This window comes from Monodelphis domestica, chromosome 8, assembly GCF_027887165.1.
Source record: "Monodelphis domestica isolate mMonDom1 chromosome 8, mMonDom1.pri, whole genome shotgun sequence".
NCBI lineage: Eukaryota > Metazoa > Chordata > Mammalia > Didelphimorphia > Didelphidae > Monodelphis > Monodelphis domestica.
Genome location: NC_077234.1, coordinates 56,396,907 through 56,410,919, shown reverse-complemented (window position 1 = coordinate 56,410,919; position 14,013 = coordinate 56,396,907). Strand labels below are relative to the sequence as shown.

The 14,013-nt window shown below is 40.0% G+C and overlaps 1 protein-coding gene across 1 annotated transcript; it reads right to left on the bottom strand.

Moving 5' to 3' along the window:
• Positions 1 to 10,741: 10,741 nt before the first annotated feature.
• PAQR9 (progestin and adipoQ receptor family member 9) lies at positions 10,742 to 13,420 on the bottom strand. The gene has a single exon (XM_016425250.2). The coding sequence runs from the start codon at positions 12,473 to 12,475 to the stop codon at positions 11,345 to 11,347; it is 1,131 nt and encodes a 376-aa protein (XP_016280736.1). The 5' UTR covers positions 12,476 to 13,420; the 3' UTR covers positions 10,742 to 11,344.
• Positions 13,421 to 14,013: the final 593 nt, after the last annotated feature.

Genomic DNA, 14,013 nt, shown 5'->3' with positions numbered 1-14,013 from the left:
TCTTCTGCCTCGGAACTAATACACAGTATTGATTCTAAGATTTTAAGACAGAACATATGAGTTTAAAAAAAGAAAAAGAGTTCCTTGCTTTCAGAGGCTATTTATTTCATGAGAGAATGGAGATGGTTGTCAAATGACTGAACTCTGCTTATATTTGGTTTTGGTTGGATTTTTTCACTCTTTCCTATATATATAATTCTAAGCCTGTGATTCTAGAAGTCAACTCATAGTGGGACATAGTCCTCAGAGTATACACTGCTTTTGGGGACTTTTAGGCTGCCCTTGATATTCATTTTTATTAAATTTCAGCAGTATAAAAATGTAGTGGTGATGGTTAGTCCTATCCCTCTCCCCCATTATGAAGGACCAAGGGTAAAAAAAGAGAAATTTATTAAATTTAAAATTTTTAATTAAAATTTTTTTCATTTAAAAAGTAAGGTCAACCGAGAAGTTCTGGTTTGTGCAAGATATGGTCGTAATTGTAGCCATCAAGGTAACAAGCAAAGCCCATATTCAACATAATAATAGCCCATCAGCCTAGCAAAGAGGTCCTTACCTTTTTTGTGTGGAAGTCTAGTGAGGCCTGTAGACATCTTTTCAGAATATGGTTTTTAATGTATAAAATAAAATACATAGGATTACAAAGGAAATAAAATATATTGAAATAATTTAAAATATATATATATATATATATATATATTAACATGTTCATGGACTCCAGCTTGAAAACGTCTGGCCTCTTATATCAGGAACCTACTGTTTAACTTTTATCTTCTACTTTGAGAGCAGGTCAAGCAGGAAAAGGTTGGAAGGAAAAAAATCCATTTTTCATGAGAGCAAAATGGTCTTGTGAGTAGTTCCTAGATTAGAATTAGGGTTACCCAAGCCTGTAGCTTTTCCTTTAAATCACATAAACAGGTTTTCTTTTGTTTTCTGCTTAGGCTCTTTACTGCATCACATAAGTGAGTGCCCCAAATAATTTATCTTTGGTTATTTTTGGCAGTGACAGGTTGCTATCAGGGCAGATTCATACATCACTAGAAGAATGAGACTCAGGGCTGTCAAAGTCATCACAAATTGCTCTACAATTTTAATTCTTTACACCTTTCTAGTAACAGGTGTACTTTAAGGGTCTCTCTCCCCCCCCCCCTCTCTTTTCCTCTTTTCCTCTGATTTCACTCCAAACAGTGATGGGGGAAGGGCAGGGGATCATGTGAACATCTGGGACTTGGTACCACTCTTAGCAGCTTTTACTAATCTTGAGATTTTTCAACCCCTGGGACCTGGTACCACTCTTAGCGGCTTTTATTAATCTTAAATTTTTTCAATTCCATTTACCAAAGAACAATGCCAAACTCAGTAGAATCTAAGCCTTTTAAAATCTCCTTCCTTCTGAAATTCCTTGACTTCTTCAAGAGTTCCTTGAGTTTGGAGGTTATTTGTATTTTTATGAGTGAATGGAGATGATTGGCAAATGACCAAATGCTAAAGATTATATCTGGTTTTGGTTGCTGTTTTTTCTCCCTATACTTTCCTAACAAATAAGTTAATCACTTTATCACTTTTCTTGAAGGTTGGAAACCAACTGGAAAGCCCATAACCTTAGCTCAAGGTAGTTTGGAAGGAGAGCAATAAAAGAAGGATGCCAGTGAGACAGGAAAGCAAGTGATTAGTGACTAGCTCTCCTTTCCAATAATAATAATAATAAATACTAGTATATAGTACTAGTATATAGAGAAGTACTAGCATATATTAAGTGCTATAAAAATGTTCTAAGAAATATTAATTATATTAATGTTATAACAATTATTAAGTGCCATATTGATACTATGCTATTGGTATAATATAATCAATATAAATGTTATAACAATGACTATCAAGTGCTTTACAAGTATTATCTAATTTAATTCTCACAACAGCCCCTGAGAGGTGGGTGCTCTTATTATCTTTATTTTACAGATGAGAAACTGAGGCAGAGGTTAAGTGACTTTGCCCAAGGGGATATAGCTTAGTAAGTATCTGAGAATGGATTCCAACTTAGGCCTTCCTGACTCTTAAGCCCAAGGCTCTTTCTACTATGATACAAGTCTGAACAAATTGATAACAGCTTAAGTTTAACTCATTGTTTCTGATGAGAAATCAAAGCATATTCTGATTAGCTAGGCTTCTGTGTAGAGTTGTGTTGGGGCAGGTAGGTGGTACAATGGATAAAGTAACAGTCCTAGAGTCAGGAGGCCTGGGTTCAAATCTGATCTCAGATGCTTCCTAGCTGTGTGACTCTGGGACATTTAACCCTGTTTGCCTAGTCCTTACTGCTCTTTTGCCTTAGCGCTGATACTTAGTATTGATCCTAAGACAGAAGGTAAAAGTTTAAAAAAAGAAATTTTATAAACCAGAAAAAAATATGTAGTGGTGAGAAGGAACTTAACCTCTGCTTGCCTCTGTTTCCTCATCTGTAAAATGGGGATAATAGCACCTACCTCCCAGGGTTGTTCTAAGAATTAAATGAGATATTTGTAGCAATTATAACAGTGCTTGGTACATAGTAAACACCAAATTGTTAGCTATCATTATTAATGCTGTTACTATTATAGCAGAGGAGAGTTATCACTAGGAAGAATTTAAATTCTGGGAATTAAATTAAATTAAATACTAGGAAGAACAAAGACTCCTTGAGGAAATACTATTATTATTACATTAAAGGGAAATAAAATTGCAAATTCCCAAAATATGTATTGATATAACCTTTAATAGTCATTCTCAGTCACCGAGAGACTACCACTATTTGTAGATTATAAAATTTTCATCTTTCTCATATTTTGCCATAGAGATTAACATTTGGCAACTGAAAATACTACATATACATAGGGTAGGAATTCCATGAGTCTTAGTTTTTGGAAAACTGATAATCTCAAAAGCAATTATTTATGCAGGGGATCTGCAGAGACATTTAATAGAATTAAATTTCTAAAGCATATGTGGCTTTCTAAATGAATGTTTTGGTTAAAATTTTTTTCCTTTGATTTCTAAAGCCATTCAGATGATTAGTCAGAATTATAATGCCACTCTAATCATCTAAAATTGATGTGTGTATGTATTATATAGATTGCCTATCTATCTCTATAACTTTGGGAAATTTACTATAGATGGAATAATCTTCCCTGTCCTGAGTCCTTATTGTTTTTCTCATCTTTGGTTCTAATTGAATTTCCAATCCACTTGTTTTTGGTCCTTAATATGTTAAAAATAGTGTTTGACATAAAAACAGCAGCAGTCTTTATTATTATATAGCAACACCTGATCATTGATTACACTGTGGTCTCCTTGTATACTGTCCTCAGGACCATCTGACATGCAGGACTGCCTTCGACCTTCTTTTCTTTCCTTTATAAAAAATAACTTTTCTTACATTAACAGTCCCAAGTATCTCTCTCCCCTCCCTGAAATAGAGAAGACATCATTTAACAAAAAGATATATGTATGTCTATATCATATCTTGCTTATTTCTATTTATCAGTTCTTTCTCTGGAGATGGACAGAAGTCATTCTTTACACAATATTTCTTTTGCTGTATACAATATTCTCTTGGTTCTACTCATTTCACTCTTTATAATTTCATGTCTTTCCATGTTTTTTATAATTAACCTGATGATCATTTCTTACAGTGCGGTAGTTTTCTATCATAATCATATGCCACTTTTTTAACCATTCATTCTTCAATTGTTGGAAAGGCCCTCAATTTCCAGGTTTTTTTGCCATCACAGAGAGAGCTGCTATAAATATTTTAGAACATATGGTTTTTTTTTCTTTTCTTCTCTGATCTCCTTGGGAAATAAGCCCAATAGTTGGGTCAATACACATTTATACACACTTGGGCCATTCAACAGAACAACAACAAACCATCAGATTTCAGTTTCTTTGTCTATAAAAATGAGAAAGTATGGCAATTAGATGACCTCTAAAGATTGTTCTAATTCTAGCTTTATGATCCTACATTCCATGATAAAGATAGCCATTAAAATTATTTAAGTATACATATTTCTTCCTCATTGCTATACCTGAAACAAATCTTTCTGAATGTGGTTATTCATCCTAAATTCTCATTAATTCCTGGATAATTTCAGGCTTACTGAACAAAAAGATTTTTTTTTCTGAATGAGAATCACCGCATACAAATGAAGTCTTTAAATTATTATGCTTAGAAACAACTTTATTCATACATTTGTCTTTCAGCTAAAAATGCATAGTTTGTTTTGTTTTACAGAAATCAGCATTCAAGACCACAAAGAACAAATTTTGCAGACACAAAATTAAAGTAAATCAAACAGAATGACTCACAATTTTGTCTGGCTGCTGCATGCATAAAAACAGATCAAAGTGGCATCTATCTCTGTGGATGGGTGCATGTAATTCATTGATTTATAACAAAAAATGATCAATGATCTTTCTGCCTTTACACACTACTGATTTTGAATAGCATCATAGATCACTTGTAACACAAGTTCAAACATACTGAGAAGCCTTTCCCAGCTAGTTAAACATGGCCCTTTAAGGACAAAATTCACTATGTTTATTGATGGCTAGTAGAGTCAGGGGTTTCCCTGGGAAAAATTATGATCATCTAGCAAGCAATGGGGGAAAAAATTAATTTCTCTCTTCTTGCCTGCCTCAACCTTTACCCATCCTCCTCTGTTATCACCATCAAAATGTGCTTTAAAAATACTGAAATATGGAGGTCTATAGAATTTGGTCATTATCAAAGCCCCCCTTCCTACCCTACTCCCACCCCCCCATCCTGTATGTCACCTGAGAAAGGATGAACAATGGCCCTTTAATTAATTCCTTTTACTATAATAAAAAGGGATACATGCTGGTTATACATTATTAATTATAAAGCCCAAAATAGCGATCCAAGTTAAAGTCTTAGTTTAGAAATGAATGAACCTCATAAGGCAGATGGTTTTTAAAGGCCCAAATTCTTCATCATCCAAGCCATTGAGCTGTCCATCATGATTTGCCTTCAGAATTAAACAGGGCTATATTATTTGGTGCTTCCCCAACAAATATGAATGAATGCCTCTAAGAGGGCAGCAGTTTTGGGGGGTGGGAGCCCCTTACACACATTATGCAAATGATGCAATTTGAATGCCCCTTCTATTTCTGAAACAGAGACGTAAAAAAAATGTACTGGTTGTTTCTTTTCTCCTTTTCTCCCTATTTTTCACTCTCAGAGGAGGCAACAGAAATGTAAAAGTCAGCAATACCAATGGAATGACCCTGGCCAGTCAGTTTTGTCCAGCCACATCATTAATTGTGGTTATAGGCAACATGAAAATGGAATGTGCCTCTTTACTGATATTGTTTTATTTTAGACTCAGTGGCCTAACTGGAATAATTTTATTAATGACCTCCATTAAGAATGAGAAACTAGCAGAAAGGAGGGCTGGTTAGCAATGCTTGTTGTTCAATCAATAAATTTAATGATGTTTCCCACCGGAATTTTTTTTTAAAGGGTCTTCTTCCAAAAAAAAAAAAATCTGGTCTTTTTTTACTTTTTTCTTTTTAAGCTTACCCTTCCTAACTGATATATTATTCATATAGTATTTTAAGGGAAAAAGCACTGACCTGTAGGTCATTATCATTCAAATGAATTAAAAGTGATTAAAAGCCCAGGATAAAGATGAGCATTTTAAGAAGCTAAGCCTCACCTCTGTGCAAAGGTGAATTATTCACAAACTAATTACTACTATAAACTTGATTTTTTTTTATAAAATGAAAATACTTCTTTTTAAAAAAATTTCCCTATCTTTATTTATTTATTTATTTTTGCATTCAGCTGATTAAAAACATTCTATGTAGAGGCGGGACTGCAAAGAAAATGAATTTTACTATGTCCCAAGGTTTCCTTCCTATAGAAACAAGTTTATTTACAGTAGTGATCATCCATCTCTTGATAAGATAAGATGCACTAAGAACAAGACATTCTGAATAACATAGTTAAAGTAATCCGTTAAGACACAACATGCACCTACTTGGGTGGTTATTGCATGTGCTGGGTGGTGCTATAAGGCATGAAGAAATTGGCTTGGTGTTTTTTACACATTCGAGAAATCCAAGTATCCTTGAGAAATGCCATGCCTGGAATGGCTTAGAAAAAAAAAATTATACAAAATCATACAGCAACAGGGCTCATGCATTGCAAAGAAGAATATACATATATATATATATATATAAAGCATTTCTACAAACCAAAATAAACCACTGTTTCTTCCATTTAAACAAGAGAGTAAATAGAAATGAGTGATTACAGCTTGCATGTGCTCAACTGTTGGTATCTGTTGCATACAGATGGAAATCAGAGCACCTTGGTCTCCAAAGTTCAGATATCGCCACTATTTGCTGCTAAGTGAGCTTTCTTGGCTGCCCACTGGCAAAATAAGCACCCCGAATTTCCCACTTTGCTCAAAGATTAAAAAAAATCTGGACACCACAAGTAGAATACAAACTGAAGAGTGATGGAGAAGGGGGCCACGGTGGGAGGGTGCTGTGTTGATAAGTTCTCTGAGCAGCAACGTGACTTTTGGGGACAAACTGAAAAATCTAGGCAGAGATGCTCTTGGCTCTTTTTGCTGCATTGACTGGCTGCTTCTAGCTGATATCTTAAGGCCAAATCCTTATTCTCCTTATTAAAGCAGCTTTCTTATTTCAGTAAGTATCTTCCTTCCCCTTCTCCCCCAAATCCTCTATGAAGATTTACTTTTTCCAAAAATTCTTTCAATGTCAAAGGTAAGGGGAAAGAAACTGAGGGACAATGTTTCATATCTGAAATACCATTGACACAATTTAGGCACTCCATACAAACGGCATAATGCTAAAATGCTGTCAATGTCTCCAAAATGAATGGTTACCCAATTTTTCAAACCAGAATTTCAAAAGTTTGTCTATACCTTTGGCCTCTCTCTTCCTGTGTTTGGAAGAAACCTCCAAAGATATCTAATCATGAAAATGTACATTGGCCTGGAAATACAAGGCTTATCAACCAAAGAGAATTGTGGCATTCAGAGAAAACAGAAATTTTACAAGCCTGCAGTCCTCATCCCTGATCCAAGGGAGTACCATAAACATTCTCCCTTAATTGATCCAAAGGGGCATTAGGGTAAGGGCAGAGTTTTAATCCTACTTAAAGTAAAAGCTTATTCTAGTCATTAGCACCCATAAACCAACTTCCTCAGAAATGTGTGAAAAAGGGAAATTGGTGGTCAAAGAATTATCCTGCCAATTCATGTGAAAAACATGAGCTTGAACATGACAGGTGCTCAGTAAATGTTGAATGAATAAAAAAAGATGTGGCCTAAAAAAACAGAGAGCCATATAATAAAATAACATGTAGGAGCCAGATATTCATGGAAGATTTTTGCCACCTATTTCACACATCCATATGTATTGATTACTGTCTCTGACTTTCAGATCAGAATGTTAAAAAAAAAAAGTCTACTTGATACCTGTTTGAAAAAATAATCATAGCTAAGCATTTTGGCATGGATATAAAATCCACATTGTGAACTCTTTTAAGTTCTCAAATTCAAAGTATCAGTTTGGGAAACTAGCTCTGTAGGCCTAGATACATTGTATTAACCCTAACAACTGAGATACTAACTATGGATTATCTTTTTCTGATTATCTGATTATGATATCTGATTATCTAATTTTGTGAAGATTAATTAATCTAGTTAATAAGAAGCCTGGAAATTAAAAGTACTATTAATTATTGCTAGACATCATCCCTTTAATTAAAATCTAATTCTCTGGCAAAAAGTCACAGAAATCAAAAAAGTTCCAAAATCATTTCCATTAGCATCATTCTTAAATATTTCATATTCCTAGAAATGATTTCTTTGTATGAAATAACATTGATTTAGTGTGGCCTAAAATTTTTTTTTGTTGAGAACACATAAATCATTCATCTACAGGCACTATTTATGAATGGAGGTAACATTCCAGGCACACTTTGGACAGGCCAGCACCATATACTCCTGCTGGGATATATATAGATGATGTTATGTGGCCAATGGAAAATATCACATTTATTTTTACAAGCCAGTCATGACTCTGTGACATTGCTTCCTTGAGATGGCATCCTGTTCAGGACTAACAAGTAAAAATAAAATGGATTATATAATGTGCTTCATTCTATTGCTATGATAATTCATGCAGTCTACTTAAAAATTCCCATTTGTTATTTGTCTTTTGTTCTTCACCTTACAACTTAGGTTGGATGCTATGGAGACATAACCAGTCTTCAAAATAAACTTATTTTAAAGGATGAAATAGGGCAAACAGGCAAGTAAGCAATTGTTCCAGAAAGATAATCTCTTCTGATTTTGGTGTATTGTTTCTATTATACCTACTAGTCTCACATGAATGTGGAAATAGAATGTAAATATTGATGGAGTCTAGTGTACCATCATTTATGTTAGCAGAAATCATAAAAAAAAATTTAGTAAATAATAAAAGAAATCTGATGGATATTGCCTGATCTTATGACTCAAATGTACCTAATGTATACAGGATGTGAAATCAGGTGAGTGAACATTCTATTTCCAATGCTTACTATCTCTTTTCCCATATACATTTTATAAAAAGTCCAAGTTTGAACCAAGAAGGAAAAGGAGGAGAGAGGAATGGGAGAAAAGGAAGGAGAGAAGTATTTTCTCAGTGACATACTTTGGGCTGAACCTTTCACAGGGAAAAGTGTGTCATCTTACAGGGCTCACGCAACATTAATCACTTGAAAATGATATGGGTATAATTTTATCCTTAAGTGGCCTCTCTATCATAAGGACAAAGGAGGAGGAGAAAGAGGTGTGGGGTGGGGATTGTGTCTTTGGGTTTAACTAATACTCTCCACTGTGAATTAAAGAGAAGACCTACTATCAAGTGCAAAAGGCTCCCCCCCCACCCCACCCCCCACCCCATAACATGATCCACCTTTAGAAGTCCACAGATGGACAGCTCAGAATCAGCGATCACTTCAAAATCAGTATCATAGGGTCATTTCAGCAACCCAAAGAGCCATTCCTTCTGGTAACATAAGACACCATCTATAAACAAATAAGTTTGCATATAGACGTGGTCATTTCCATGGGCTCCTTGGATACAAAGGTACCATCTTTAAACTGCATTTAGGTTGGAGATACAAATGATTACTCTATACAGTCCAATGATAAATGCTGCTTGAGTTTTCCAAAGGATGAGCTGGTGTTCAATCAATACCCTTGCAATGAATTCCAGTAAAAAAAAAATCCTCCATTAAATATAAACCTATAAATATGAAGTTAACTTCCATATGCAAGCAAAACGCACAAAAATCAACAGGGTTATACTATTTCTTCCAGGGAATTGTAGTAAACCTCTGTTTACAAAAACAGTAGTACTATAGAGTCCCCTTTTAAAAGCACCATCTCTCTGTTCTAAGGAAGTCATTCCTCTCTACTTTTTTCAGTTTGGTGTGAATCTATAATGTCATAACAATGCTATAATTCAAATACCCTCCCAACTTTCTTATTCCCCATTTCAAGTGACCTAAACTGGCCTTTAGGAAACATTTAAATAGCCTTCCCAGATTGTGCTCAAATGCAAAATGATTAGGCCTTGTAAAAAATGCCCCACCCCTCAAGATAGGCCAAACTGAACTGATCTAAAAGAGTAAGTCAAGTAACTTAACAAATAACTTAAGAGGACCCCATTAGTAATTTTTAAAGACTGACCCATCTGAGAGTTTATCCCCTAAAGAGTTGAACCTCTGAGGCCAGGAAGTGGGCAGCTGGACCTCCCCCATCATGAAGCTAAATCCTGTTTTAATTCAAACTTCTCAACTGGAGCTGATGGAATCTGTCTCCTGATGAATTATTTCTTCCCTTACTGAATTTTTAAAACAAAAAGATTGCATCAATTTGGAACACTCTCATTGGCTCTTCCCCAAAAGCTGCTTTGTCAGGAAAAACAGTGGTACCAGCAATCTTGGTTTGATTTCCATGCATAACTCTACATGCAGAGTATTTCAGAAGACGAGGCTAAGCGAGCAATTCAGACCACAAAAATCACAGCCAGCCCCATCTTTCTTCATTCATGGGTGAAATATTAAACCTTGATTTGCAATAACCACCCAGGCAAGGCTTCCTCCTCCGGCCAGGCAGACAGATCCATCCTGCCTGAGGACCAGCCATTTGGGCACTGCTTCAAAAGGCACATTTTACTCCAGTGGCAACTGAATTAAGGAGAATAAAGATGAAAAACAGTCAAGGTGGGATTTGTACAGCCCTCTCAGAGAAGGACCAAGCAAAACCTGAATGAGTGAGAGGATGTCCAGCCTTGGGGTTATTTACCCAAACCCCAACATACTTGGATCAAATTCCCTATGGGGGAATAATAATTCACAGCATTATCATCACACCTCCATGAGGTCCTCAAGAAAAACACTGTATAAAACAGGCAGCCAGTTCTCAGTCAATTTGCCTTCCAACCACCCAGTTCCAGTGTATGTAATGCAGAAGGGCTGAGATTTCAAAATAACAATTATCCCCTCCTATTCCCCCCCAAAAAGAAAAAAAATTCAAGTGCTTATTCTGAAAATATTTCCACAGGATTTGATTTTTTAAAAAACATATGAAATAATCATTGTGCATATATATTATATGTGGATATATAATATATATTACTATTTAAATAATTCAACAACACATTGAAATAATTAAACTTGTGTTCACATTTCCATGCATTTTCTAGCAGGTTAAAACATCATGATTACATTACTGGGCTCCCAACTCTTCTTAGAGAGCCCAAGAGCGTGGAAGCAGCAGTAGGCTTTAAAATGATTATCAACCCTCTTTCACTTCTGGGGGGGGGCACAATCTAGGGGGATAGTTGTCCTAAAAGCAAGTTGTGCATTTAAAGAAAAGATAAAATCCCACTGATCGTCCCCCTCCCCCCAAATCACAAGGCTGTCCTCTGCGTTTTTTTCTCTTTTTTCTGAACCATAACATGAACATTTCTTCTCCTCCCCTCCCCCCAGTGGCTTGATTGCTTCCCGGTCAGTTAAGGGCCATGCAAAGGCTTGGGTGAGGGGGGTTGGGGTCCGATGCTGGCTGGGAGTATTCTGGCCCCCTACCCCCTGCGGTTTTGCAGCATCCACTCCAGTGGAGAGAGGAAAACCAACGAAGCCAAACCTGCCAGATCAAGAAGCCCCACCTGGGAACTCCCACCGTGGAGCCAGGAGGGTTGACCAAGTGGCCGCCTGGCCCCCACCTCTCCTTTTCCGTTGGTCCGTCTCCTCCTTCGTGCAGCCTCAGTCCTCCTTGCACAGGTCGGCCACGTTTAGGAACTTCCTGATGACCAGGCCCAGGCAGAGCACTAGGAGGATCATGTAGCCCACTGTGCCCGAGAAAGTGGGCGAGGCGGGCGGGGCCTCGAGGAACTGGCGCAGGCCCTCCTCCACATAGTGCATCTGGTCGTAGATGCTGAGGAAGGTGAAGATGTGGAAGAGCTGGTGGCTGTGGCCGATGATGTCGAAGAGCCCCGGCTGGATGCGCTCTGGGATCTTGCTCACATTGAAGAAGGCGGCCACCACAAGCCAGAAGTAGCGGCGGTAGAAGTGCACGAAGAGCGTGGGGTTCTCCCCACGCAGGTCGAAGAGCCAGCTCTCCAGCATGATGGGGCAGGCCATGCTGAGCGGCATGACGAACACGAAGGTGCGCAGTGCGAATGGATACGTGCACCAGTCGCTGCGGCTCTTGCAGCACGCCACGGTGCAGGCTACGGCCAACACGAAGGCCACCGGCAGTACTAGTGCTCGGTATGCTGCTATGAGCCTCGTGCAGTCCACATGCCAGCCCAGGCGCTGCTGCACATAGGGCGTCATGACGCTGGCATCGAGCAGGCTGAGGCCCGGCAGCAGGTAGTAGTAGTAGGCCACTGTGCTGCCGAAGCCGTAGTAGCTGATAGAGGCATAGTCCAGGTAGAAGAAGGTGGCGCGCAGCCGCAATGACAGGCAGCTGAACACATGGGCCGTGCAGCTCATGGCGAAGGTCAGCAGAACGCCCGACGCGTAGCACCACAGGGGCAGCAGCCACGGGTGGTGGAAGGGCAGGTCGTCGCGGCCGCTCAGGAAGAAGAGGCGGCAGAATTTGCTTAGGAACAGCAGCAGCGGGATGAAGTGCGTCCAGAAGTTGAGCGTCTCGTTGGTGGGCTTCAGCACCGACGCCACACACTCCTGCGCCGTGCAAGGCAACCGCCGGTAACCTGACAGGATGAAGCACTCCACGAAGTCGTCGGGCACCTCGTCCCAGCGCAGCAGAGGCTTCGGTCCGGGGAGGGTCGGGGAAGGGGAGGCCGCCGTCAGCGCCGGGGCGGACGACGAGGACGACGCGGCTGAAGGGTTCTTTGTCCCCGCACCCCGGGGCTGGAGCCGCAGAGGCATGCTGCCGGCCCCTCGGGCGCGGCGCCGCCTCCTCTCCGCCTCCCCGCCCGGGGGCCTCCCGGCCCCGGCCGTCTCTGCTACTGCAGGTGAACAATACCTGAGCCTCCCGGTGGCCGCGCCAATCCAGAGCAGCAGCCGTGGGAGCCGCAGCAGCCCAGCTCCGCTCCGCTCCCCCCGGCTGCTATTGTCGTCTGCGGGGGCTGACGGCGACGGCGGGAGCTTTGAGGGAGTGGAGAGGGTGGGGTGGGGGAGGGGAGGGGAGGGCCGCCGCGCTGCGGGGGATTTATCTCTTCTCTGCCTTCAGCATCCTTCCTAGTGGCCGGCTCCCGCCGCCGCCGCGCAGCCTTTTGCTGCTTCTGCTAATGCTGCTAATGCTAAGGTTGCTTCTACAGCGCTGCGACTGAGCATCGCGGTAACTGCAAGCAGAGAGGAAGGGAGGGAGGGAGGAAAGGAGAGAGGAAGGGAGGAAGGGAGGGAGGGAGGGAGGAGGAGAAGGAGGAGGTGGGGGGGGGGGGATGGGGAGATGCAGGAGGGAGCCTCCCCGGCTAAAGTTTCACATCCCCTAGAGATAGAGTTTTCTCTTTTCTCAGATTCCGCTCCCTCCCCCGTGCGCCCGAAGCGCATGCCCGACGGAGTTCGTTAATGATTCATGCCGAGGGAGCAAAGGGTGCCCCCCCCCCACTCCCTTGGGAGGAGGGGGTGAGGGTCAGACTTCGGGAGTCTAAAACCAACAGCCACGCTTTAGTTCCACGGAGACAGTTTGGGTCATCGGTCATTGATGGAGGAGGGCTGATAAGAGCGCTCCTGTCGGTCGGTTCAAGGATAAAGCCCTGGCAGAAATTTGGGTCCAGTGCCCTCGGCAGTCATAACTGGAATGAATGAATTCCGAGAGATAAGAGAGAAGGGATCAGGCTCTGTGGAATTGGGGTGAGGTAGGCAGGGGCGACGGGCGGCGGAGAGGAGGTGCTTTAAAAGAGCAAATAATCAGGCCCATGTCACAATTTAGAAAACAATGAAAACAAGGGACTTCAACATTTGTTGCCCTTGTCGCTGGCCCTAGCTGTTGGTCACTCATCTGTGGTATCCATTATTCGGGACTAGAAGCTCAAAAGCAGCAAGAGAAGTTTTTTACTTTTGACATTCTAGACTTTTTTTTTTTTGGTATGTTAATTCCTGTTCCATACTTTAAAGACCCTCCTGGAAATTTATCTCCTGATTAGCCCTTTCTGTAATTTATATCATTTATTGGTTCTTGTTCTTAGTATAGACTCACAGAACACTAGAACTAGAAAGGACTTTATTTGATTTGGTATTATTTAAATTACAAAACAAAAGTGAAATTGAGTTTGGTTCGGTCTTGTTTTTAAAACATTAGACAAAGTCTCAGGAAATATTAGAAATTGAAAGGTTCATTTGGTCCAGTAGCATTTAAATTACAAAGCTAAAGTGAAATTTAGCCTGGTTCAGTCTGGTTTTTTAAAATTACATAGATTTAGATTATTAGAAATGGAAAGGACTTTCTTTGGTCCAGAATCATT